The sequence below is a fragment of the Astatotilapia calliptera genome, chromosome 3, assembly GCF_900246225.1.
Source record: "Astatotilapia calliptera chromosome 3, fAstCal1.2, whole genome shotgun sequence".
In the NCBI taxonomy this organism is placed as follows: Eukaryota; Metazoa; Chordata; class Actinopteri; order Cichliformes; family Cichlidae; genus Astatotilapia; species Astatotilapia calliptera.
The window spans coordinates 51751690-51778769 of record NC_039304.1 but is presented as its reverse complement, the minus strand read 5'-3'; the positions used below and the strand labels follow the sequence as shown (position 1 = coordinate 51778769).

At 45.2% G+C, this 27080-nt stretch overlaps 1 protein-coding gene across 2 annotated transcripts; it reads left to right on the top strand.

Annotated features, from left to right (window-relative positions):
• Positions 1-27080, top strand: camta2 (calmodulin binding transcription activator 2). 2 transcript variants are annotated; one of them, XM_026163413.1, is made up of 26 exons: positions 1-55; positions 1044-1135; positions 4015-4118; positions 5045-5112; positions 5205-5340; positions 5650-5721; positions 6864-7011; positions 7108-7236; positions 7323-7533; positions 7947-8979; positions 9102-9773; positions 11658-11784; positions 11874-12008; positions 16191-16357; positions 19288-19469; positions 19545-19623; positions 20058-20325; positions 20408-20623; positions 20701-20903; positions 21006-21187; positions 21272-21476; positions 21964-22035; positions 22139-22159; positions 22942-23135; positions 24504-24578; positions 24654-27080. In XM_026163413.1, exons 2-26 carry the CDS (start codon positions 1102-1104, stop codon positions 24706-24708), a joined length of 4788 nt encoding a protein of 1595 aa, XP_026019198.1. In that variant the 5' UTR covers positions 1-55; positions 1044-1101; the 3' UTR covers positions 24709-27080. The 2 variants fall into 2 exon arrangements, with proteins under 2 accessions (XP_026019198.1, XP_026019199.1); XM_026163414.1 differs by lacking the exon at positions 1-55 and adding an exon at positions 76-622.

Below are 27080 nucleotides of genomic sequence, written 5' to 3'. Positions count from 1 at the left end.
TTCTGCGCAGTGACGTCATAGCCAGAGAAGATGGCGGCTGTGCTGAAGGCGGAAGGTAAAGGAGCTTTAAACAGATTGTTTTACCTCCGAACTCTGTGCTGCTCTCGACTAGCTCGCTCTGTTTTATACGGTATATCTGGAAAGGAGCCACCGCTGGCTGGCTCGGTGTAGCGTGCTGTGACCGGCAGGTGAAGCCCTGCAGCTGGGCTCCGGGACTGCTTTAATCACCGCGGAGGCGAGCCTGTTACCAGCAGCTAGCCGAGCTCCGCCGGTGGAGTTAGACGGCTAGCAGAGCAGCTAACACCCAAACATCCGCACTCGCATCTGAGTTCCCCTCCGAGTGTAGATCATGAGGGCTTGAATAAATGCAGCGCTGCGTTAAAACCTGTTGTTGTCTGGGTAACTGTGCTAATTGTTAACGCAAAGGCGTGAAACGTTAGCTTTGACCAGCCAGCTGCAGCTGAGCTCCCGCGGGCGGGGTGCTGTGCTCTGCGAGGCGGCCATAGCACCCATGAGAATCCGGGGTCTGAGCCCGGCCTGTGGAGACCGAGCCTGTGTGGGAGGAGGATGGATCCTCTACACAAGAGGCTCAGCGTCATCTGTTATCTGTGAACCTGCCTCAGTGAGCGTCTTGATGATTAGAGCTAAATCAGATATCGATCAAGTGACAGCTGGCATGTTTTCTGTGTGTGTGTGTGTGTGTGTGTGTGTGTGTGAGACAGCAGGTGATGTTTGGGTTTTATTCACGAATTAATCAAAGAAGTCATTCTGTGGGTTAATCATCACACACTCACACCGTGAAGCTGTTGTTATGTAACTAAACACACACAAACACACTCCTATCCCAACACACACCCACTTTACACGCTCTCCATGTAAAGTGGGTGCAAATTCAGCTGTTGCTAGGCAACAGGGAGCTATTGAAGAAGTGCGTGGCTGTCTGTGTGTTTGTGTGGAGCTAGCCAGTTCAGATATCAGATGTGTGTGTTTGCAGCTCTTGTTTGTCATTGATCACACTGATGACCTGTTCTGTGTGTGTGTAGCGGGGCAGTGCAGGCCGCCTTGCCTTGTGTGAGACTCATCCTGCATGGACTCGTCACCATGAGCAACAAGGAGATGGTTTCCCCGGAGACAGGTCAGTCCCATCCACCTGCACACAGACAGTGACTGCATGGTGTCGCGTTTGTGTGTCCATCAGATCAATGAGTTCTTCTTTAACGGATTTCTGATTTCCTGCCAGGCCTCACGAGCTGCTGTGTTTGGTGCTGTGTGTCTTACTGTCGGTGTAGCTGGTTGTGTCTTTCATTGTGAGTCAGAGGATCAATATGTCACTTCTTCTTGCAGTTGAAGTGTTTTAGCTCTTTCTGTCTTCTCGTGTATTTGTTTGTGACTGTTTGTCCAGCTGGACCGCCTCTTAAACTTCGCTGTCCTTCTTTTATTATTTATGCTGTTTCTTTGTTATTGTGTCTGTTTTCGCTTTGATATTTGTTGTTATTTATCTTTTTTTTTTATATAAAACTATTAAATAAATGTAAGATAACGTGTGTTTATTCTTGTTTATTCTTATTTATTTAACCGGTTTTGTATTATTAGGGTTTTTGGTTCTATCTCGGGTATATTATTACTGAACTGTATATTTTAATATTACTGGACCTAGTTTTATTTCAAATAAACGAATTTTATTTTATTACTGATATTTTATTACTATTATTGTTAGTAGTAGTTATAAATTATGCTATATTCCTTTTACTTCTACCCCTTTCCTTCAAATCTGTTCTAAAAAGGTTTATTTTTATTGAAGTGAAAAAATGAAAAAATAATTATAAAAAACAAATATTTCAAGTTTAACATTTTTTATTTATTATTATTAATATAAGTTGGATACTTTTTCAAGCTTGTTGTCCACATTAGCTCTTTAGATATTGTTTAAATTTCATTTTCGTGTTGTATTACTTTCATTTTGTTTTTATATATTTACTGTTTAGTTTACTTGATCATTTTAACTTTATGTAAAAAAAATTGTTAAAAAAATTAAATCATGATTAAACAAAATCATTTCATAGCGTTTATTCATGTTTTAATTCATTTAGATATTATACAATTTGTAATAATTATTATTATATGTAAATTAATATGTAGTTTTTTTTAATAATAATAACAAACATCTAGCCGTTCTCTTCAGAGCAACGGCTAGATGTTTGTTTTGGGTTTTTTCAACTAGCTGAAAGAAAAAACGTCATTAGTCGGTTAAAAGATTTATTTTTGTTTAATTAATGTTAGTGTTGCTAGTGTTAGCAACACTAACACTGCTAGTGTTAGTGTTGCTATGACGATGTAATGGCGCCCCCTGTGACCTTTGCTCTCTGATGGAAAGCTGTAAATAAGGGAGGTGGACAGTAAGAAGCCGTTTTGTTGGTGTTCTGTGGTTTTTCTGCTCTGTTCGCGTATGAAATGACTCAGTGAAAGGCTGATCGCAGGTCCTGTACTACAGGACGGTATGAAAACAAGAGTGCAGACATATTAATCTGATGAAATCAAAGGATGAACCTGCTGGAGGGCAGATGTTAGGAAGCTCCTCTGAGGGAACATTAGAGACGCTTTGGTTGCCGAGGCGTCTGCAGCTGTTTAATTTTACCTGTTTTAAGTCTTTACCAAAGTTTGACTGCAGCTCACAGCGGTACATCGTGTAGGATTTCATCGTGTGTAATCTGTTTCAGCTACCAGTGACATGGAGATGCTTCAGTCAGATAACGCCCTGCAGACTCACTGTGGTCTGATGATGCTTGCTGCTGTAGAGCTCTGTTGTGTCAGCTGTGTCTCAGTAAACCAAACAGAAGAAGTCAGTGCTGCTCTGACTCAGTGACCTCATCTACTAAACTCTGTTTCAGTGTTTCTGAATGCTTTCCTACTTTTAGACTCAGTGACAGTCTGACTTTTTCCTCTCGATGAAATGAATGAGCTCCTGGGTGCTTCGGTAACATATATCGGAACAAGTGTCCCAGTTTCCTGCAGTACATCAGAGATATAGTGGGTCCCCGTGTATCTTTACTGGTGGAGGAGGGGTGGGGTTTGTGAGATCTTCAAGCTCGGCTCCTCTGTTAGACCTGAGAGTTTGAGGGTCAAGATTAGCAAAATAATAAAGTACAAAAGAAAAAGAAAGAAAGATGGAGGCAGGCTGGAAAAACGGTTAAGTCTCTAATTGAACTTGTTTATATTGTAAAGCCAGTGATGGTGCATGAAGCCCCTGACAGGACATTTTCATACCTTTAACTCGTTGAACTTTGGCACGCAGTCATCCACACGGACCCCCGCGCCCAGCTACACCTGAGTTCGGCAGCTTTTTGCTGCTCGCTGTGGTCAAACTGAGGTTGCACACATTGCCAACTCAGACGCGTCTATTTTTAGTCTCAGTTGTGAGTGAAACGCTGGCTCTGCCCAGCTGCGATTGGTGGAACGTGTCCACTGTCTGACACTTTGTTTTTCTGTTCATCAGTCCTGGGTCATTTTGTCCTTCATGTCATATCCTGTAAAAACCTCTAAAAAAGTGTTTGTTTGTTTTTACCTAAAATGTGACTGTTTTCCGCCGTCTTTGCTGAGATCCTGAGATATTCAGAGATTAATGTTCAGGATTTGGGCCTTTGATCGGTGCTTCTTCCACATCGCATCATCTACCTCCACCTCTTCCTATCCCAGCATGCTCCTCTGTTACACCAATGCTCTGCATGTCCTCCTTCATCCTTGAACCTCCTCTGAGCTCTTCCTCTGTTCCTCCTGCCTGGCAGCTCCACCTTCATCCTCCACTCTCCTCTGCACATGCTCAGACCTTCTCAGCCTCTCTGACTGAGCTGTCCCTGTGATGGACTCATTTCTAATCGTGTCCTCTCTCACTGAGGGTGATGATGATGAGAATTTGAGGTGTTTGTCCGCAACAGAACCAGCAGAACCACTAACTGTGTGTGTGTGTGTGTGTGTGTGTGTGTGTGTGTGTGTGTGTGTGTGTGTGTGTGTGTGCAGAGAACAAAGGACAGAGGAAGGTGTTTCTTCCCAACAAGCTGCTCGAGTGTCTCCCTCGCTCGTCCAGCCTGCCTAATGAGCGGCTCAGGTGGAACACTAACGAGGTGAGTTCTCGTGTGATTCTCGTTTCCTGTTTGACGCAACCGGTGGAGGCAGGAAGTGACATCACACGGAGGATATTATCATTATCACTGTTTAGAACAACAGACCGAGGTAGGATCAGAGAAGCAGGTTAAGAATGAAAGCAGAGTTTCAAACGTTAAAGGTAAGCTGTTCTATTACCCACGTTCGTGTCCTCCATCACTGCTGTTATCATCACTTTTAAGTGAGGACTTTCGGGGCAGGCTCAGAGGTGCGATCCCTTTAAAACTGGTGTTTACTTGCGACTTTCCCCGCAACCCTCCCTGCCCCAGAAAGACAGTCAGAGAGCCCTTGGGCCTCCACCCACTGTGAGCGTAGGTGACTGCATCAGGTCGGACATGCACGTCAATACAATGGTAACAATAGCAGAGGGGCCGTTCTTTAAATGTGAGGCAGAAACCGTCAGTTTGAGGAACTAAAACCTGCACAGGCCTCGCTGCTCTGAGTGTTTCTGCTCTGATAAATATGAAACAGAAACTCAAGAAGTCCCGTTATTTATTCAGTCTGCACACGCCACACTGTCTAAACCTGATGAGCCCGTTACAGTTGACAGTTCCCGCCGTCACCATCTGTGGGGTTTTCTGAGTTTGAAAGGAAGATTTGGCGTCAGCGTCACAGATGTGGCTGATTGTTTTATTTTACATAATTATAACTCGGATATTCTGGTCATTCTAACTAACTAACTGCTGCTCAGTCCGATGTTTTACTGGGACATTGAAAGCCTCCTGAAGTTTTCGGGGTCACTAAACGATATGACAGAAAACGTTTTCTTGAGCGTCAGCAGAAAACGTTTCATCCTGTATGTCGACTGTAACGCTGTTTTTACGAGCAGTTCACTCTGAGCTCTACGTGTGATTTGAAATCATGTAAATCGTCTTTGTTTCTGCAGGAAATCGCTTCCTACCTGATATCCTTCGACAGACATGACGAGTGGCTCTCCTGCACCCTCAAAACCAGGTACAGACCCAGAGCACACCTGTCATACACAAACAGCTGAGGGCCTCTCTCCTGTTGGATTTTATTGATTGATTGATCGGTTTGTGTGTCAGGCCGAAGAACGGCAGCATCATCCTGTACAACAGGAAGAAGGTGAAGTACAGAAAGGACGGATACTGCTGGAAGAAAAGGAAGGATGGAAAGACGACGAGAGAAGACCACATGAAGCTGAAGGTCCAGGGCATGGAGGTCTGCAGCACGTGCACGCACACACCTGAGCACAGCTGCTCCCCCTGCAGGACGCACAGTGTCACAGCACAGCAGAAGGAATACTGTTTGTGAGATTATTGTGGGAGGAAATAAGATGCATTTGCTGCCCTGAACATTATCTCTATGAATAAAGACGAAGCTCGTGTCCACATCCTGTTTTAGATCAGTCAGTTAGTCCAGGCTGCAGCAGCGACACAGCGTCTGCTCTTATTTTGAAAGGATCGTGCTGTTCTATTAGCGAGTGTTGAGGCTGACCCCTGCTAAACTGTGCTGGTCTCTGGGTTTCAGTGCCTGTATGGTTGCTACGTCCATTCCTCCATCGTGCCAACATTCCACAGACGATGCTACTGGCTGCTGCAGGTCAGAATAAACACCCCGTCACACACACATTAACACACACCACGCTGCCACTGGTTTGCAGCCAGTTTTCCAAGTGGTGTTGATTCAGCGCTTACAAGGAACCATATAGAAAGAAGTTGTCCTCAGCTTGTTTACGGGTTCCTTTTATTTACTGCAGTGTGTGAGCGACTGCAGGCTTAAACATCATTAAGATTAAGCAACACTGAGATTAAATGTTGGTGTTTCCACTGACAAAGTTCAGAGCTTGACTTTACTCCTGAAGTATGAAGTTGAGTTCCCTAGTTTATTGATAGATGCAGTTTATTCTTTGAGTTTAGTTCCCAAATTTATTTACTGTTTTTAATTTAAAAGTAAAGTTTAGGATTTAGTCTCAGACTGGTTCACCAGTTATGGTACTGAGTTTAGCTCAGAGTTTAGTTCCATGTTTTTCCATCGTTTTCAAATTTTAGTGTCTCCTGGGGTTTAGTTCCTTACTCAGAGTTTAGTTCCCAATCTGTAATTTAGTTACAAAGTTTAATCTAGTATTAGTTCCAACCTGTTACCAAACTTGTTTCGTTCCAAATTTAGTTGTAAAATTTAGTTCCCAGTGATTTAGTTCTTACCTTAAGACCATGGTTTGTAGTTCCCAAACTGAACTTTTGGTTCCCAAGTGGTTACAGCTTGTTTTCCAGTTAGTTAGAAAGTTTAGTTCCCAAACTACACCTTTAGTTCCAGCGTTTAGTCCCAGACTTATTTCCATGTTTCATGTCTAAGTTTAGTTACCTGGGATTTGGCTCTTGACTTCAGACCAGAGTTTAGTTCCCAAGTTTAGTTGCTGTATTTAGTTCCTGGTGTTAGTTTCCAAGTTTATTTACCAGTGTTTGATCCTAGATTTATTATTTGTTTTATTATTTATTACTTGAATTCCTGAGTTTAGTCGCCAGTTTAGTTACGAGGCTGCAGGTAAGCACGAGCAGAGTGAGAGGGTCCCTAAAACTGCGTATCAGAACTAAGACATCAACTGCAGGCTATAGTAAGTGTACGCACTTGCAGCCTCAGTTAGCAGTACTTTCCCATGCAGACACATGCACATACATGCAGACACAAAATAATAGAAAATATAGACCTAAAATAGTATTAATCAGTGTGTTTCTGTGCGACAGAACCCAGACATCGTGCTGGTCCACTACCTGAACGTGCCATCCCTGGAGGATTCTGGGAAATGCAGTCCACTGCTTTGCGCGGTGGCCGACCGCCATGACAGCGTGCGCTGGAGCCGAGACGACCTGCTGAGCCAGCTGAGGCCCATGTGTATGCACGAACACCTAACTGCATGTGTTTGCCACATTGTGTGGATGCAGAGTGTGTATGTTTTGTAGTACTAATGTGTAGTTTACTGCGTTTCAGTCCACAGTATGAAGTGTTCAGTTGGTGCGGGAGATTTCAGTATTGAGGAGTTGGTTCAGCAAATCCTGGACCGACAAAGAACCAAACCACAGCCGCGCACACACACCTGCCTGTGTAACACTGCCCAGGGTGAGCCCTGAACACCTTCACTGTGACATCGCTATGACATCACAGAGTGAAACTAACCGCCCAGCCCTGTTTATCTCTGAGCACAGTGTCATCCGGAGTGAACATTCCCCACCGATGTAACAGCACCAAGCATCGCATCATCTCCCCGAAACTCCCGCCCTCTTCCTGTAGGCCATCCGCCTCGCCGGTGTCCTCTGAGCTGGGGGAGGTGGGGAGAGGAGGAGCGGGAGGAGAAGCCAAACTGCCTCACCTTCAGGCTCAGACCAGCCCGGTCTCATCTCCCTGCCCCTCGTCCACGTAAGTCATCCGCACAGGAAAAAGGGAAGTTATCGGTCGAACTGTGAACGTTCCTGCTCGAGTCCTTTTGGTTTGGTGGTTCGTTTTAAGCGAGATAGCCCAAAAACTACTAAACTGAATTTCACGAGCAAAGAAAAAGCCATAAAGCACTTCAATTAAAATAGTTAAAAAAGTCATTGGCTTTGTTGGAGGATCTGTAATTCTCGTTATTGTCCTTTTGAACTGTTTGATCCTGAGAGAAAAGCGTTTTATTTTAAAGCAGCTCTGCCTCAGATTCACACTGACTCTGCAGAGAACACATATGGACTCACTGATTGTGAAATTCATGAACAATTTGTGCCAGAAAGTTGTCAGAGGGTATTGATCATGAGCTCGTTTCCTGATTGATCGATTAGTCCTGTTTGTTCCCACAGCTCCTCCTCCTCCCCGCCTCAATCCCACCGAGCTGCTGTCACCATGAGTAACAACGGTAACGGTTTCTATGGAGACCACCATGGCAACCTGACGACGGTGGCACTGCCACAGAACGCAGTCATTGTCATGGCGACTGCTGCCATAACAGGAGAGGGAGGAGGGGGCGGCGTGGCGAGAGCGGAGGAGGCGGGTTTGCGGAGGAGCCTGTCATTCACCGGCTCTGGGCAGTTGCTGCTTTCCCCGGCCCTCCCTCCCCCAGGCATCAAGCCCACCTCCCCTTCCCCTCCAACTTCCTCCTCCTCACCTGCCCCCCCTTCCCTCCCCCCGCCTCCTGTGCAGGCACCAGGCGTGACCACCCTCTCACTCACTCTTCTGCCCTCCCCGGTTATTGGAGGCCTTCTCTTAACCCCGTCTTCCTCCAACACATCCACCTCCCTCTGCTCCCCACCACCTCCTGCTGCCGCTGTCTCCCCACCCTCTCCCCCCTCCTCCCCCTCACCCCCGCCGCCGCCTCCCCCATCCCTTCCCCCTGCCTTTGATCCTGACTCGTTCCTCAACTCCCCCAAACAAGGCCAGACGTACGGCGGCCCTGTTCCTCCTCCCTCGTCCTCGTCCACCCCCACCTCTGTCATGTGCACCACCTCCTCCCCCTTCTCTCCCCCCTCCCTCGCTCTCTCCCTGTCCCCCACCTCCACCCCTCCATCCTCTGTTTCCCCTCCTTCCTCACTGTCCTCCCTCTCATCTTCCTGTGAAGTGGACAGGAGAGACTCAGTCCTCCCTCTTTCTGCCTCTCCTTCCTCCTCCTCCTCCTCTTCTCCCCAAGTTCAGTCTACAATGCCCCCCTCCCTCTCCCTATCACTGTCTCCCACGTCCACTGTGGCCCCGCCCCTGCTGCCGCTCTGCTTGGAGCTCGGAGCTCTGGGGGAGTCTGAGGCAGTGAGGGAGGATGCAGAAGAAGAGGTGAAGGACAGGAGGGGGGAAGATGATGATGATGAAGGAAGTGCTCCTCCCTCTAAACTCGCTCTCCTGCAGGTGAGGATGTGCTCGATCTATTTCTTTTTAAAAAGTGTCTTTTAGTGGGGGACTATTTCCTGTAGCAGAAGCTTGTGACCCTCCTCCTACATCAACACCCTTTTTATTTCTCTGCCTTCCAGACAAACCATGCCTCCTCCAGCTTGGCACCACGGCAACAGACCATTAGCAGTTCTGCCTCCCTGCTCCTGGTGTGTCAGAGTGCGGCGACCCAGGCCTGCCAGCCGGCCAATCAGACTTACCGACAGGCTGGCGAGCATCAGCATCCGTTAAACCCCGGGCAACACTCCAATCACCTGTGTATACCTGAGGCCCCAACCCCCGCTCAGACATCCCGTCAGCCCTTGTTGCTGCAGCAGCAGTCTTCAATATTTGCCAACAGTGACGCTAACATGGACTCCACACCTGCTGCTGTTGCCATGGATACTGCTATCCAGGTGAAAGAGGAGAGCAGGCGGGGTTCCGACTCTGAGGACACCTGCATGAACACTCAGCTGGAGGAGGAGGCGGAGCCCTGCGAGCGGGGAGGGGAGGAGCTTGACATCTCCTTTGACAGTCAGTTTCCTGACCTCATCTCTGACCTCATGACAGAGGAGGCCAATCCTGTTGCGGCTCATTGCGCTGCCGTCTCCGCCGTGCCAAGCCCTGCCGTGTTTCCGGCAGGAGTCCGCTACGTCGTTCCTCCCCAGCCCTCCCCTTCCTCCTCCTTTCTCCCTTTTCCTCACCCGCTGCCCGCCTCCTCCACACGCCTCGCTTCCATCACAGACTTCTCCCCGGAGTGGTCGTACCCCGAGGTAATCAGTCGCCAATAAATCCGCTTCACAGTCGAGCAATCAGTCAATAGAAAATCAGTCAGAAAGTTTACAGTGAAGGAAGTGGAGTCCAGTGATCGGGACATTGATCAGACGAGTCAGTGATTGATGCTCTGAGCTTCTTTCACAGGCAGGGTGGAGTTCAGCTGCTTGTCCACAAGAGGGCAGCAGAGTCCAGCAGCTGATTCAGATCAGTCTCTACCTTCACTGTCATCATTGTTATTATTTATCGTCAGTGAGGTTTTATTGATTTAACTGGGTAAAAGTCAGAAGATTGAACCTGACGTCCATAAAACGACATGATGCATCGATGCAGCCGACTGGGATTGGCCTGTTCACTATGGTCAGACCCTCCTGCTGCTTCTTGTGGTGTTGGACATTTGTACAGGCCACGTCGTACATTTATCACAGAAGTACAAATCGCACATCATAAGCCGCCCCCAGAGAGCGAGCTCAGGAATTCAAGGCTCCCTCGTGGCATGATGATTTCTTTGTGTTCTTACTCGTCTCTCAATTGAAAAATGTTTTTTGTTTCGTTCTTTCTAACTGAGGGAAAGCTGGCACAACATGACCAATTTAAGACGACACAGCTACAAGATGCAGTGACCCAGAGTCTCCATTTCAAATTGGGTAGAAAGGGAGGACTTCAAACTATAGATTTTAAATTGTGTCGATAGGCCGCGTAAAACCAGTTACGATTAAAAAATGGCGACGGAAAGCGGGCGAGTGGAAGAAAGAGAGAGAGTGAGTTTTCATATTCGAGACATTAGTGACGTTTAGTGTTTGGAGGCTGTAGTTAGTGTGTTGTGTTTTGTGTGTCAGTTATACTGCTGAATGTCACATTTGCTCCACAAAAGCCACCAAAGGCAGATTCCAGTGGAAGCGCTTCTACTCGGATTTAACATTTTTTTGTCTGAATTTAGATCAATTGTGATACTATAGTGTGTAAAAATGAAAAAATAACTCCAATTTCAGATATTTGAGGTTGTGCTGAAAATAGTGATACCAGACAAGGCAAGATAAATAGTTTTTAAAGGTGAAATATAGAGGTAAAATCAAAAGTAGTCAAAAACGGCCAGTTATACCCTGGACCCAGAGGCTTAATTAAATATTTCTAAGAGGGAGACTCAAGAGAAATGTGATGAATTGAAGGGGGACAGTACGGTGGGTTTGGTGGTGCGAGGAGCTCAGATGATTATGTCCCGACAGGTGTATTTTGCTCATAGTGAAAGGTAAGGTCTCTCAGAAAAATTATGCGTAGATAATTGTAATAAAATATTAATTTTTAATATTTTTTTCATCGATGTTGTGTGTGTGTTTTTTTTTTTCTAAATGCAAACTCTCTATGGGTTGCAAAAAACCCTGTATGTGATGGAGGGAACACAACTTTCAATTTATCCAAGATTCGACGTGACAAAAAAGATGGAAATTTTTGCAGGATGTAATCAAACAGATTGTCGTCGCCCTGCTGAGTTGGTGATGTGGGCACCCAAGTTTGTGAACGCGATAATTCAACAACGAAGTGATGTAGGATTTTGAAATCGTACCACGGGTGCTTCTACTAACAGGGGTAGCAAACTTTTAACATCCTCATCTTTAATAACGAACTTCTTCTTGTGTACTTTGATCAGTAAACGCGTCGATTGTTCTGTCTTTGGAGACGAAGTGTTGCGCAGAGTCAAATGTCAGGCAAGAGGTTGAAAAACTTATTGTCAGAATTACAGATGTGTCATCCTCACGTCACACAGTATAAAAGGATAAACTAACTGTGTGTTATTAAATACATAATAAATATTTTGTATTTAAATACATGTATGTAAAGGTGTTAAAGTGATGACTCATCAGTCATCGTCGTGTCCTCTGCAGGGCGGAGTAAAGGTGCTGATAACAGGGCCGTGGAGCGAGCCGTCGGGTCGGTATTCATGCGTGTTCGATCAGAGCACCGTCCCCGCCTCGCTGATCCAGCCAGGGGTGCTGCGCTGCTACTGTCCTGGTACACACAGATTTTCCTCTTCCAGCCTGACTATGCTGATTGAAATGGCGCGTGTGACCTGACAGACTCTCCCATCTCCTGTCTTTCAGCCCATGAGGCCGGCCTGGTCTGTCTGCAGGTCCTGGAGTCTGGAGGTTCGGTTTCGTCTTCGGTCCTGTTCGAGTACAGAGCGAGGAACGCCAGCTCTCTGCCCAGCTCTCAGCTCGACTGGCTCTCACTAGACGGTCAGATTTCCCTCTCTATGTCGCCACCTACACATGGCAAATAATTAACGTGGAAGTGGGCTGAAAGAGAATTTAGAGATCCTGATATTTCAGATTTTGTACTGCCAAAAAACAAAAAACAGATGATGCTTGATATGTTTGAATCTCAGGCATTACATGACAACCCCAACACAAGGCAGTCTGTATCAGTGAAATCAACCAATCAAAACCAAGCCTACAAAACATCGAAAAGTCAGTTCAGTCAAGTAAACTCTACCACACAAGCGGTTCAGAGGTCAGATACACTTCTTCAAAGCTCACTCCAACCTCAGAACCAAACTTTCACTCAGTTTAGGATGTTCCAAAATCCCAGTTTGTTCTTATGATCGTGAAGAACAGCCACAAACCCACAGAAACCAACACAGAAGGACAAAAAGCAAACAAAAGTCAAGTATCTGGAAGTATTCTAGAAGATTATCCACCAGGCGAAGTGTCCCATCAGAGGTTCACCTCCTTAATCTTACTTATGAGGCGAAACCAGCCAAAGTGTTAAAGATGTGAGGACCAACCAGTCTGTGGGCTACAGTATTTTTGTTGTTGGTGGTCCTTATACCGCAATGGAAACTGTTCCAATATATAAAGAGCAATCACATCCTCCCTGCACACATGGTGTCATCACCATTACACTCCCTCCAGTTGGTTCTTTGGAGGACTGTACGGACGTCTGTCTGAATATGTAGTTTGTTCTTGGATGGAAAATGAGGTAGTAGAAAAAAACTAGTAGTAATAGAAGTTTTAAATAAATTGTATCAGCATTTTGGGTTCAGTGCCTGTGTACTGTAGTGGTTTACACATTTGTCTAACGTGTTCCTGAGTTCATGTTTGACTCATGCGGTCAGGAACAAATTGCCTGTTAATCAGAATGTTGATGGTTTGAAAGCATTTAAAGGCCAAAGTGCTGTATGAATGTGAAGTGTAGTTAGAAGGTTTACAGTGGAGCAACTACTGTTCAGTGATCGGGATATTGATCAGACGAGTAGGTGATACTCTGAGCTGCTCTGCTAGAGTCAGTGTGGGCTTCAGCTGCTCGTCCACAAGAGGGCAGCAGAGTCCAACAGCTGATTCAGACCAGTCTCTACCTTCACTGTCGTCATTGTTATTATTTATCATCATACAGTGAACTTTTATTTTAACTTGGTCTTTTTTTCTGTAACTTTGCGTATGGCAAAGATTTTGTTTTATCCGGGTCGCAGAGGCAGCAGCCTAAGCAGAGAAGCCCAGACCTCCCTCTCCCCAGCCACCTCCTCTAGCTTATCCGGGGGAACACCAAGGCGTTCCCAGGCCAGCCGAGAGATATAATCTCACCAGCGTGTCCTGAGTCTGCCCTGGGCCTCCTCCCAGATATTCTAATATTTATTCCTAAATTCATTTACAGTCCTCACATCTGTCTGCTGCTGAAACCTTGTGGCAGTATAGGGATACTTCCTATTAGGAAGTCTTTCATCAGTGACAGTTGCTTATTATAATGATAATAATGGATTGGATTTATATAGCGCTTTTCAAGGCACCCAAAGCGCTTTACAACATCACTATTCATTCACTCTCACATTCATACACTGGTGGAGGCAGCTACAGTTGTAGCCACAGCTGCCCTGGGGCAGACTGACAGAAGCGAGGCTGCCTTATCGCGCCATCGGCCCCTCTGGCCATCACCAGTAGGCAGTAGGTGAAGTGTCTTGCCCAAGGACACAACGACCAGGACAGAGAGCCCAGGGATTGAACCGGCGACCTTCCGGTTACAGATGCGATTCCCAACCCCCTGAGCCACGGTCGTTTTTGTTTGTATTAATTAACGCTGCACTCACCGCTGTACGCTGGCGTCCACCTCCTAAAGGTATAACTGCATGTTACGTTGATGCAGCTGACTGCAATAGTCTAATTTTTATTGAGCCAGAAGTGACCAGGATGTCAGCTAATACTAGTTGCCTTAAAATCAGATCCATCCTAAATCAGCACTGAGTAACATTTAAATAAAGTCTTTGAATTGCACTCATTGAAATTAGAGCTTAGAATTCTTGGGCAGTACATTTAACCACACAGCAGTCATATTATTTGTCAGATTATTGGATTTAAAAAAAAAAAGGATCCCACAGCACAAGTTCTAGAGGCCCAGTACAGGTTTCCAATTAGCTGATGCGAGGCCTAGCAGACAGCTAGCAGCTACAGCAACCTGTCAGAGATCACGCCCCTAATAATGAATTATCATAACTTTAACACGTGGCATATTTTTAAAAAAAACACCCTCTGTACATTTGTAGAAGCAAACAAACAAGATGATATAATCTGAATAATAAGCAGAGGATCAGTAATAGAGCCTTGTGGAACTCCATTCTGAGTTTTGTTTTTCTCTGTGATCTGTCGGTTCCTGCATCCAGGAAAACTCAGATTTTTGTTTAAAATACTTCAGGTCAGACATTTAAAGGCTGTTAAATGTGTACTCCTGTTTTTCTGACACAGAGACATGCTGATTTCTGCTGTGAAGTTGGACTTTTTAACACTTACACACTTGGGGGGCCTCTGGTGGACATTAGTGGAACTGCAGCATCTTGTTTTCAGCTCGGTTGGTTGTTGTGGTCAGAGTGAGAGGGCAGCTGTCTGGCCTCAGCTGTCTGTCTGTCGAGGGTTTCCGTCTCACATTCAGGAATGTCACACAGTCAGTGGAGACACTCTATCAGCCTCCCCTCCCCGCCCCTCCCCTTCCCTCTTTGTGGGTTTCCCAGCATGCCTTTCTGCAGTGTTTGGACGTCCTGCCTGCTCTCTCTCTCTCTCTGATCCTCGTACCGCCGCTCAGTCTGCCTCCTCATGGCATGCGTGTCTTTGTGCGTTGCTGCACACATAAGGATCCCGTGTAGACTTGTCCTGTGACATCACAGCGTACCCAGCATGCTCCTCACCTGAAATCAGACGCCCACAGACAGACGATGGACACTCGGCAGCAGGATGGTGCCGGTAGGACCAACCTAAGAGAGTGTGTGTGGGTTTTTTTTTTTTTTTTTAAATGTGATGGTTGTCATGGTTACATGGTTGCCACATAACCACGGCAACCACCCACAGTCATCAGAGAGGTAATTTTCTTTCTGTAAACTTGTATTGATTAGGTGTTTAATAACAGGAACAAACATGAGAGCTGCAGGTGGAAGTAACTGTTAAAAGTTTTAAAACTGAAGCCACATCTCTCACGTTGTGCGACGCGTAACGTGTAATTATTTTTGACCTTAAACCTAGAAAATGTTAACTTTAATGTGCTGTCTGTCATTCTCTGAGGAGAGAATCTGAATCATTGCTTCTTCCTTAAGCATTGATCATCTCATCATTTCTGTTTGGATTTTAAACTCGGCACTGTTTTTTTAGACTTTCAAAGCCGTCACCACGTTCAGGTCCCCGTGGCCGCCGCCCCGGCTGACGGAGTCCGAATCAGACGTCGTTTTCTTTGAGTTTGTCTCTCTTTGTAGGTGTTTTTGTTCGTTAGCAGACGAAGGTCGATCCAGAGAAACGGGTAAAATAATCACAGCAGCTGTTAGAAAGCAGGGAGTCCCCTGTGTGTAAGAGTGTGTGTGTTTGGGGGGGGGTCCAGGTCACAGGCTATATTAGGGACTCTGCTTTTATTTCCTTCACACACACTCGGTGTGCCAGGCGGCTGAGCGATTGAAGTCAGTCAGATAGTTTCCATGTGAGACACTGTGTGTGTGTGTGTGTGTGTCTGTGTGTGTGTGTGCGCGTGTGTGTGAGTGATAAAGAGGTGCTCTTTAAAAAGTTATTTAGGAGCAGCCTCATGGTTAGAGCTGTCAACACACACACAGTTTTCTGAGCTTCAGGACTCCGATGATTGACGGTTTGTCCTTCTGCTGTTGAATCTGCAGCAGTTTACCAGAGATAACCCTCGATACCGGTGCATCATGGGAAGTGTAGGACCCAGGGAGTTTTCTCACTCAGCAGCCCTGTTAGTAGCAACCCTGTGCAGTTTACGCTTCAGGAATAAGTGACGTCTGTTAGTGGAGACGACCTTTCAGAAATAAACCTATAAATATTGTAAAGTTTTGTTTCGCCATGCTAACGCCCTACAAAAAATCCCCCCGCAGCGCTGCGTCAGTAACTATAGACGATGGATGACAGGGTTTCACCCTCCGTGTTCTCTTCCTGCAGATAATCAGTTCAGGATGTCCATTCTCGAGCGGCTGGAGCAGATGGAGCGCAGGATGGTGGAGATGGCCCGCGACAACAACCAACAGCAGCAACAACGGCAAAATCAACAGCAGCACGGCAGCCAGCTGGCCACGCCCCCTCCTCCTCCACCAGAGGACCACGAACAGGTGAGACTGCTGTTCTCCATCTGAACACCATTTGAAGTCACTTCATACCAAACTTTCCTGAAAGCGCTGCTTACCTACAATAAGTCACGATTGTGTTGGATTTCTGTCTCCGTGTGTTCACTCCTCTCAAAGCATGTCAACAAATACTCTTTTAAGAAGAGATTAAAAAGTCAGTAAAGAGGTTTTGATCTCAGTGGGTGGACTGAGCTCTGAATGTAAACGCCTGCTGATCTTTGTTTACTCACATTCACCGAGAGTTAAGAGGTTCTTAATGAACTTCAGAACAAAGCCATCCAGTGCTTTACAGTTATTAATAATATCGGTGAAGGGAGCTCTGATGGTGGCGTAGAGAGGAGCACGATAATCATGGCGGGAAAAATTAAATGCACTTGTGACGTTGTGCAAAGCATTAGCAGATGACAATGATCCAATTCTGAGCACATTTTAAACAAAGAGAACCAAGATGAACACTTTAACACAGCTTCTTATGTTTGTTCCATGAACTGAGCTGACTGTAGGTCAGAGCGGACGCCGTGTTTATCATCGCTGAGCTCTTAGAAAGTGTTTAGCACCCAGCGTCTGCTATCACTGACGCAGGTGAGCAAACTGTCGAGGCTGACAGGGGGACATAGAGCTGCAGTGGGCGGTATCACAGCTAAGAGTGGTCTGGCTGGGAGAAATCATATAAGTGGGCCAAGGACAGAGCCCTGAGGAAGCCATGATTAAAATTAACAGCAGAGGAAATGGAGTGCATGTTAATGGATAACTAACAGCGACAATTTTTATTTATCTAGCACCAAATCACAACAACAGCCACCTTTATAGTGTAAGGTATGGATGATGTCTTTGTAAGAAAGCTGTAAAACTGAACTGTAAGTAACAATTCAGTCTTGTGATGCCCTCTGTTCGTCAAAAAAAATAAAATTAAAAGTCGTTATTTTCACATCTTTCATTTGGTGCCCACACTCAGGTCATTCAAAGTAGCAACCTGGAGCCTGGAGCTAAACAACAACAATCAAAACCACCACGAAGTAACTGAAAAGTTACTTCACAGAGTAAAAGATGACAAATGAAGCTCGATTCTGAGAGCAGTAACAGTTCAGCTGAACTTTTAATTTGAAATTCACTAAGACTGAAACTTGGATGGATCCTCCTCTAAACTCATCAAACTGCAGCAGAGGCCTCGCGGCGAGCGCGTACAGCTTTATCCTGTGAAGAACAAACGGTGTGACCTCTGCTGAACCTCCCTCCGCCCCCTCGCCCTCCCTCTGATGTCATGGGAATTTGGCAGACGCCGCGGTCGAGTTAAAATAGCCTCGCTGTGACAGAGAGACACTTGACCTTAACTGAAACAATCTGCTGTTGTCTTGAGAAAGAAGAGCTGCTCAGGGAGGCCCCGTTAACTCTCTCGTGCCCGGGCTGTTACGCAGCTGTGCACATCTGTCAGTCAGCTGTGCACACACAGATGTTTGTGTGTGTCAACCCTCAGGCGTCAGCATGGTGCCACTTGGATTGAACTCTGCTGGCTTTTTCCACTGATTGAGAAAATTAAAAATCACATTGTCTGAGCAGCTGGACACAGCAACTAATCTACACTGAACTGTGCTAAAGGAGATTCACCAGCAACCTAAACTCCTAACGAGCAACATAAAGCGCAGCTTTAAGCCTTTAACAGGAGCTTTAATGCCTAAAGAGTAACTTGAAGAGCAACTTTCATCCAAAGGGTAACTTTGAAACATTAACAAAACCCTTAATCCTTTAAGCTTTAACAGCAACTTTATCGCTTAATGATCAGCTTTTATTCCTAACAGTCACTTTTTTTGTTTAAAAAGCAACTTTATTCCATGAGGAACAAATGAAAGAGCAGCTTTAAACCTTTAACAACAACTTAGCTCAAACAGCTGCTTTCAAACTAACTTCAGTCCTTAAAGAGCAAATTAAAGTTAACAGGCTTAAAGTGGATTAAACTGGAACTGGATTAAAGTCATCCTTTAACACTAATCCTTTATTGCTTAAAGAGCACCGTCAGTACTTTCTCGGACTACAGAAACTAAGGGTGGCTTGTGAAGAACAACACTCAACTTCAGCGGCAACTTGAATCCTTCAAAAACAAAATATATTACGCAAATAATATCTGCATAAAGTTAAAGAGCGATGCCTTAAAGATGAAATTCAAGGGCAGCTTCCATACCAAAAGAACAACTTTAAAAGCAACTCTAGCAACTTAAAGGCATTTATTTTTCCTTAAACCTTTCATAGAATGAGTCAGAGTAACTTATCCTCCAGGAGCGTCAGAAAGAGACCCAGTGTTTTAGCTCGATCGCGGCACTTTTGCAGACCTAGAGTCTTTGATTGCTGACCTGAGCGAACGTAATCAATCAGCCTGGAAACGTCACTTTGAATTAAAATAAAAATGTTGCGCGTAAACTGGAGACCGCAGAGTTTATTTACTGCGCGGGTTAGCGTGCGGTTAGCGCGGTGTTAGCATGGTGTTGGTGCTGCAGCTGTCCGAGAGCCTGATGGATGACTGACAGCTGGGTGGATCACAGAGACTCTCTCTCTCTCTCCCTTTCTGCCTTCAGTCATTTTTAGCCGCGCTTGTCCTCACAGAGAGGGGAGGGGGAGGTGTGCATGCCTGGGTGAGTCGCAGGGAAAACTGGAGGGGAGGGAGGAGGGTATGAATGTAATGTTTCCTACCAGCTGGAGGAGAAGGAGGTGATTTATAAACTATCAGTTATCAAGCTAAAGGAGCTCCCCTGTGATTGGTCTAAAGTGTCACATGACCCTGTGAAGTCAGGTAGCAGGTGAGGTCAGAGCAGGTTAAAAAGGGCAAAGCTGACATTAAGCTGTCTGATCTGTGTGTGTGTGTGTGTGTGTGTGTGTGTGTGTGTGTGTGTGTGTGTGTGTGTGTGTGTGTGTGTGTGTGTCAGTCCTCTCAGTGGTTCGAAAGGAGGATTGTGGGAGTGTGCGAGCGGATGATGAGGGGCGGTCGGTGGTCAGGGGGAGGAGGAGAGAGGCTTCATCACTCCGTTCGTCACCGTGGCATGACGCTGCTCCACCTGGCTGCTGCACAGGGATACACACACCTGATCCACACACTCATACACTGGAGGTAAACACACACACACACATTTTCCTGTTACTGCTGTTGTTTTTGCTTTGTTGACATTGTTGTTGCTGTTCACAGGAATGTAAACAGCGACAGTCTGGACCTGGAACAGGAAGTCGATCCTCTGAATGTCGACCACTTCTCCTGCACGCCGCTGGTAAATATACACACACAAACATCAGTGGCCAACGGGGTCAAAGTTCATTGTTCAATATTTCAAATTTGTACCAAGAAGAGGAACTTCTGCCTTAAAACACCAAGTTTGAACCCTAAAGAGCAGCTTGCATCCTGTTGTGTTACTTGCTGTCGTATTGCTAACTGAGTTGCAACTAAAGGTCAACTTTCATTGTCCAGCAGTAACGCAGTGAGCGCCATATGAGGAATGTAAAAGACAACTTCAACACTAAAAGAGTGACTTTAGTTTTCAACAAATGTTGAAGAGCAATCCTTAATCAATACAGAGTGAATTAAAGCAAATCTATTCACTTTTTGGATAGAGACCATCTTCCATCCTCATAAATGGAAGTGTCAGAGTTGTCATGCCAACATCTGGTTGCTGCTTCCCTCACCTCTGTGTCACGTGTATTCCAGATGTGGGCATGTGCGCTGGGCCATCAGAGGGCGGCAGAGCTCCTCTACAGCTGGAACAGTCTGGCTCTGGGCATCCCTGATTCTCTGGGACGCTTGCCTCTTGCCGTTGCTCGCTCCCGAGGACACACTCGCCTCGCCACGGCGCTGGAGGAGCTGCACATGCAGCGCACGCTCGCTAACGTGGTGTCCAGAGACGTGCACACGCCTCCAGCAGATACGCACACACCACAGCCACCACTGTCCCCTCTCTCCACCAGCCCAGATACAGGTACTGCTTACACCTGTTGCCCATCATGTGGCCTGAATCCATCTCTGTGATTGGCTGTAACAGTATGCACTCTTCCCAACAGGTCTGAGCTCCTCCAGCAGTCTCCCCTCCCCCAGTGACCCCTCCTCACCCTCCCCCAGCTCTGCTTACTCCAGTGGCCCCGCCCCCATGGAGACATCGCCCTCTTCCCCTTCGTCTCCTTCCTCCTCTTCCTCACTATCTGTCTCCCCTCCCTCCCCCTCCTCCCTCCCTCTGGAGTCCATGTGGGGGGAGGAGACAAACACCACTTTCAGCACAGGTAGCATTAGCGTTCATTTATTTGTAATTCGCTGATGTACCTGATGAGGTCACTGATCGTCAATTTCGATCTTGCAGGTTTGAACCCTGGTGGTTCCAGAGACTCCCCCCTTCACCTCATGGACTATGAGAGCGTCTCTGCCAGTCACGCTCAGTCTTACATGCACACGGCGAGCAGGCGGCGGTCGCACGCCACACTGGAGGAGCAGCTGCTGAGCTACAGTGAGAATGCCGAGAACGAAGGCGAGGAAGAGGCGTATCTGGAGGAGGAGGTGCTGCAGGTACCAAAATATAGTCCCTTAGTTTAGACCACACTCATTTTTTTAAATGTATTTAATGAAAAAAAATTCACTGTTGCTATGGTTACCATCCCCACACAACAGGTTGACATGGCAACGCTAGCAGAGCAAATCATCGAGGCAACCCCAGAGCGAATCAAACAGGAGGATTTCCCCAGGGGGGCGGAGTCACCGCTCCGAGAAAGGTGGGACAACCCGGCCATACAGGACACCTGGCTGGCTACATACCTGGAAACGGTCGACACCCACGCACACTCCCCGCCCAGGTAAGTCCCACCCCAAAAGATGCCAGAAAAGTGTAACCATTAGAACCAAACGTTGTCATGAGAAGTGTGCACATGTGCTTGCAGGCGCGTGTGCCCCCCCTCACCACTCAGCGCTTTAGCCCTCCAGAGGCTCCGCCCTCCCTCTTCTGCAGCATGGGCAGAATTCCTCAACGCCTCAGCCAATGGGAAGATGGAGCGAGATTTCGCCTTGCTGACGCTGACAGACGGCGAGCAGAGGGAGCTTTACGAGGCCGCTAGAATCATCCAGAACGCCTTCAGGAGATACAAGGTGCACATGGCGTTATGGGAAGTGAGGGAGCGAGCAATATTAGGGATAAAGGTTTCCTTCTAGTGCAGGGCGAGCCGTAATCCACCTCTAAGTTTAGTCTGTGTGTCCAAGAACACAGTTCAGTCCCGTAATCTAGTCCGATCATTCACTTCCTTCTCCCCCAGCTGAATTTGGTCATCCTAGTCTAATTCTCCAAAGGTTTTTTAACAAGGGCTGAACTGTTAACAAAGCATTTGCACCCATTCAGCACCAAAAATGTCTTTCTGTATTCTCCTCTGCTCTTTATCAAATTTGTGTCTGCTAACAAAGAAAGAAATGCCCTCAGTATCTCAAACATCCACATCATGTCTGCAGTCAGATAAGCATACCAGAGGAAATACATCCTTAAACTTCAGAGGTCACTCTTTCATACCATCCATCTGCTGTCATCTAGGTTTGGTTTGGCAGTTTATTCCCAGGAATCTTAGTATTTTTTCTTTATTTTCAGGGTCGGAGGTTAAAGGAGCAGCAGGACATGGCTGCGGCCGTCATCCAGAGATGCTACCGGAAGTACAAACAGGTGTGTGTGTGCTGAGCTGTTTGAGTTTGTCTCGAGCTTCACTAACACTAAACTAACCTGCCATGTCTCTTTACCATCTCTCTCTCTCTCTTTCTCTGGCTAGCTAACATGGATAGCTCTGAAGGTAATATGGCTGACAGTAGACGTAGTGATGTGTAGTCAGTACATCGCCCTGTGTGTGTGTTGGTGTGTGGCTCACTGTTTAACGACCGCAGTAATGTATCCGTACTACCTCGAGCTCATGATGTCACTTTATTTTAGATCCAGTTTTCATTCGAGCTGGAACAGAGAGGCCCAAACCTGGGAAATTACATAAAATTGTTAAAGTAGGGCTTCACTGTGCAGCAATAAAATACTCAAAGATAACAAGTTTATTGTCAAGTGACAAAGAAAAATAAAAATTATCACCTTTGACAGCGTAAAACAGCAAATATGTTCCCTTCTCTTTTAGTGGCAAAAGCAATGTAAGATAGTCCCAGCAAGTTATGTTCATCGAGATATTGAGTTCATAGCAGGATAAACTTTTACTATTACTGTGAAAGTAAAACTGAGATTAAGTTTATGCCCAACATGAACATCTTAAAAAACATTGTTAAACTCTGCTCAGAGGTTAAATGGGCGAAATGGAAAACCAAACGAGTGCTGTCAGCGTTAATCACGTTAAAATGATGTTAACGCCATAACCGCATTAATGCGGCAAATCTCCGTTAGCGAGCTGATGCTGACAGCACTGAGTAAAACAAAAAGAAAGTCAGATTTATAAAGAGTCCTGAACTGAGGTACGGTATTTGAGGTTCACCGGAGTGACGACATCAAACAAAAAACAGATGATGGATCATCTCCCCGTCAGTTTCTCTAAACACTGTTTCTTCTGTACGAACTCTAACACTCCGTTTGCCCCCTCAGTACGCTCTCTATAAGAAGATGACCCAGGCAGCCATCTTGATCCAGTCCAAGTTCAGGTCGTACTACGAGCAGAAGCGTTTCCAGCAGAGCCGGCGGGCCGCCGTCCTCATCCAGCAGTACTACCGCAGCTACAAGGAGTATGAGCGGCTCAAACAGGCACCAAGAGGCACCGCCTCCCACAACTCCAAGATCAAGTAAGACCTTATCACTCCTGAAACAAGCTAATAAACCTGGTCTGATCGCATGGAAACAAGATTCATTTCTGCCCACAAAAATAATGTAGCAATGACAGGTTAAGACGGTGTCTTCTTCCATACTCTTAAGTATAATAGTTTCCTAAAAGGAAAAAAAGTTTCATTCTGATTACAAATTGTTCCCTCAAGAAAACAAGGAAATTTTTATCTTTTCCCACAAGATAAAAATTTGTTCTCTCAACACAATAAACGAGTTTCTCCTTGTTCCTTCTGAATATGAATTTGTTCCTTCAAGAAATACAACTTAGCCCTTAAATAAATCATTCTTTAAAACAGGTTAATAACTTGTTCAGTCAAGATAACTTTTTCCTCCAAAAAGGTCATTTGTTCCCTCAGGATAAAAACTTGAGGGAACAAGCTGCTGTCTTCTTTCTGTCGTCTGCAGAAAAATAATTTGTTTTCCCACAACAAGATCATTTGTCCCATCATGATAATAACTTGCTCCTTTGGGATATTCACCGACGTGTTGAACATCTGGACATATGTTGTTAACTTGTTTCACACAAGAAAATAACTTTCAAAATCTTCTCTAAATATAATCACTTGTTCCCTCAAGTTTTTCTCGAAAAGATCAGTTGCTGTGCTGCCTTCATGTCAACAATGAAGCTTAATGTAAAAGTTCTCTTTAAATAAGCCTCTGCATCGAAACACAGATTTAGTTCCTCATTTTTAAGTAAGTCCCATTTATTAATGTAGCACTTTTTAAGAAGAGAATGTGCTACAAAGTGCTTTACAGGGAACTTAAGTTATGTTGTTTTTGTGTGATGCATTTTTAAGGCCATAAAAGTAAGAGTGAGGATTTTAAACTGATATCTGTAGCTAACCACAAGCCTTGCAGCAAGCCATTGCAACTAACAGTGGAGTGATATGTGAGACTTTGAGTGTGAGTTGAAAGCCTTGCAGTAACCCGTATCCGCTGCCATCAGAAGGTCATTTGTGACTTTAAGGAGAGCTGTTCCTGTGGAGTGTAACTTCCTGAAACCTGACTGAAAGTTATCAAGAATATTATGTGTCTCAAGTGCCTTACTTACTTGTGACTTGTTTTAATATTTCTGTAATGATGGGAAGTTTCGAAATGGGTCTGTAGCTTGTCTGTGGTGTGTAGTTCTTAGCAGAGGTTGAATATCTGCTGTTCAGAGCACCTGGGTAAAGAGCCAGAGAGCAGAGAATAATTGATCAAAGTGACCACAGAGGGCCCAATTTAAACTTTAAGATAAGGGTTTCGTTTGAGTTAGATAGATCTCTTAAGTTGTGAGGTTTAGAGACACACACTGATGACAGATTTTTTCTTTTCTCGTTGTCATTAAGGGGGTCGTTTCTGACAAAGAAACAGGACCAGGCAGCCCGCAAGATCATGAGGTTTCTGCGGCGCTGCAGACACAGGTAACAGGAGGAATTTAAAATTATAATGATATTTTTTCTGCCAGCTCGAATTGAGTTTTAAATATATTTTTACAGGATCAAAGAGCTGAAACAGACGAGGGAGCTGGAGAGGAGAGGACTGACCACCTAAACCATTTCAACCTTTTTTCCTCTCCTCCAGCGGGGAGAGGGATGACGGCGGGAACGAGAAAGTTCTGCAGGTTTAGTTTGATGTATACAAAGAGAAAAACCAAACGAGGAAACGACAGATGGAGAGAAGGACAGTGACGGAGAGATGCCTTACCCCACGCCAACTCTATCTATCTACTGATCTATCTATCTATCGATCTATGTCTTCTCTCCGGTTGAATGTAGCTGTCTGTCTGCAGCTTGAAGCGCTCCGTTCGTAAGCAGCTCAGCCTCCGTGGGCTCGCTTCTTTGCCCTGAGCAGTGTCTTGTAGTGAGATTCTGGCGGTCTTTTCTTACTCCTCATCTGACAGGACAATCAGAGCTTTCAGTCTATATTTACAAACTGAAGATGATATCAGGAATTGATCTGATCAGTGAGTTCACTGACAGAAAAAAATGAACTGTTTTTGTAATAAAACAAATCAAGCTTTTTTTTAGTAAAAACAGAAAAAAACAATCCTCAGATTAATTGCTGAGGATCCCTGTTAATATTGACCGCACTGCATTTGTTTACCTTTATATTTATTTATTGATTATTTTCAGTGCGGTGAATAAAAACCTTCCTCACACTGCCAGATTGAAATTCATCCTCTATCGGGCGCTTCTTCCAACAGGTCTGCAGTTTGGTTTTTCCTTTCCATAACAATCAGCAGCAGATGAGTCAGAGACGTGAAGTTAAGGAAGAGCGCTTTGGTTTCACAAGGAAGCACACTGAGAAAGCTGCCTCCTGGGAGGCACAGCTCAGGGCACAGTGAGCCCACATCCAAGTGTTGTTCTTTTGTTTTTTGTCCCATAATTCACTGCTGTTTGTCATTTTGGGGTTTTTTTTTATATGAGGGATCGAAGGGACGTGTGAATGTTTGATTTCAGCTGCGGCACTTTTGAATGGAGCTCTGCTTCTTTTGAAATGTACATGATTCTATCAAAGCTACTTATAAATATATTTAAACACAGCCACATATAGAAACATATATACATATATATATTCTAGCGTTGGACTTTATAGATGCTCTGGATGTTTTTATTTATTACAGCATGAACTGTTCCTGTGAGTGAATGTGCGAGTGTGAGTTCTGCACAGACTGTGAGGTCGAGTCTTAATAATCCCACCCCCCAGGCGACGGAAGCTTTCCCCTACCCTGACCTCTGACCTCAGTCAGATGCTGATTTTTCTGTTTTAGTGAGAAGATCTGATCAGAAATCAGAGAATTAAACAGCTTGTTTATTGTTTACCTTAAGTACCTTAGAGATCTGGTTGTTGCTGCCTGATCTAAACCAGAAGCTTCATTTATTCTTCACATGTGCAAAAAGGGCTTCTTCCTGTTCCTGCCTTTCACAATAAAGGCTCTTAGTGTATCCACTTGCAGAAGATGGACATTGATAAAATGTAAAGCAGATTGTAGAAACAAAATCAAATTTTATTTTCAGGTTTATTAGATGCTAAACAGAGAACATGTTAATATATATGTTAATCAGTATTCATGTTATATTTATTTGGCAGTTTTGAAGTCTGCTCCAGGTTTAGGGAATAAAAAGTAGTAGATTTGTGGAACACAGAGTCCGATGTGGGGAAGTAGAACTTGCAATAAGTACTGCCACCAAGGGAGTGGAGGGATTCAGATCACTTTATGAAAAAACTCCACAATTTCTCTGCTTCCTGTTTCGATGTCTTCTACTGCGCGACACCTGTCAATTAAAACAATGCAATGAGTGCTTCACTCATCAGGCACCTGGATAAGACTTAAAGGGCCCTCCATCCTTTATCTTCCATTTATCTGAATTCAGGCTGTGGTGGCAGGAGGCTCAGCAAGTATTCTGGATGTCCTTCCAGATGCTCAACAGTCTAGTTCCCCCCAGGATTCTCCTCCCAGTTGAGCGATAAACCTTTAAGTAAGATAGCAACACAGATGCAGGTAGTAAGATGTGTTTTCTTTGTAAGTTATTATTATAAATGGTACTTTGAACTTTTAAGCACAGCCGCTTCCATTTGATCAAATCCCACGTTATTCTTCCTCTGATGAGGTCAGAGGTCAGATGGAGCTCCTTTCTCTTCCATATTTTTAATCTGTGCAGCATTTTATTTCAGGGCAACATTGAGGACAAAGTACTCTCCAAGTCCTGCTGTGTTTTTTAACGATGTGCTTTTGTTAGGCGGACACTGAAGCGCCCGAGCATGAGCTTTCATTACGAGTTGTTTGCTCTCAGTTTTTCTTCTTCAGCCATTGCAGTGAAGCTTTGCATGAGTTTGTATTGACTTGTTCTGCATTTTAAACCTTTAAGATGAAATCATTGTTGTATGACTCGGATGATTAAATCAACTGTTTGCTACTCGTC

Excerpts from the sequence above, each read along its gene's own strand:
- camta2 (XM_026163413.1), top strand. The coding sequence starts at position 1,102 with ATGAGCAACAAGGAGATGGTTTCCCCGGAGACAG. Across the intron at positions 7,012-7,107 it reads GAGCCAGCTGAGGCCCATGT|TCCACAGTATGAAGTGTTCA; the intron begins GTATGCACGAAC and ends ACTGCGTTTCAG. Across the intron at positions 20,904-21,005 it reads TGGAGGAGGAGGTGCTGCAG|GTTGACATGGCAACGCTAGC; the intron begins GTACCAAAATAT and ends CCCACACAACAG.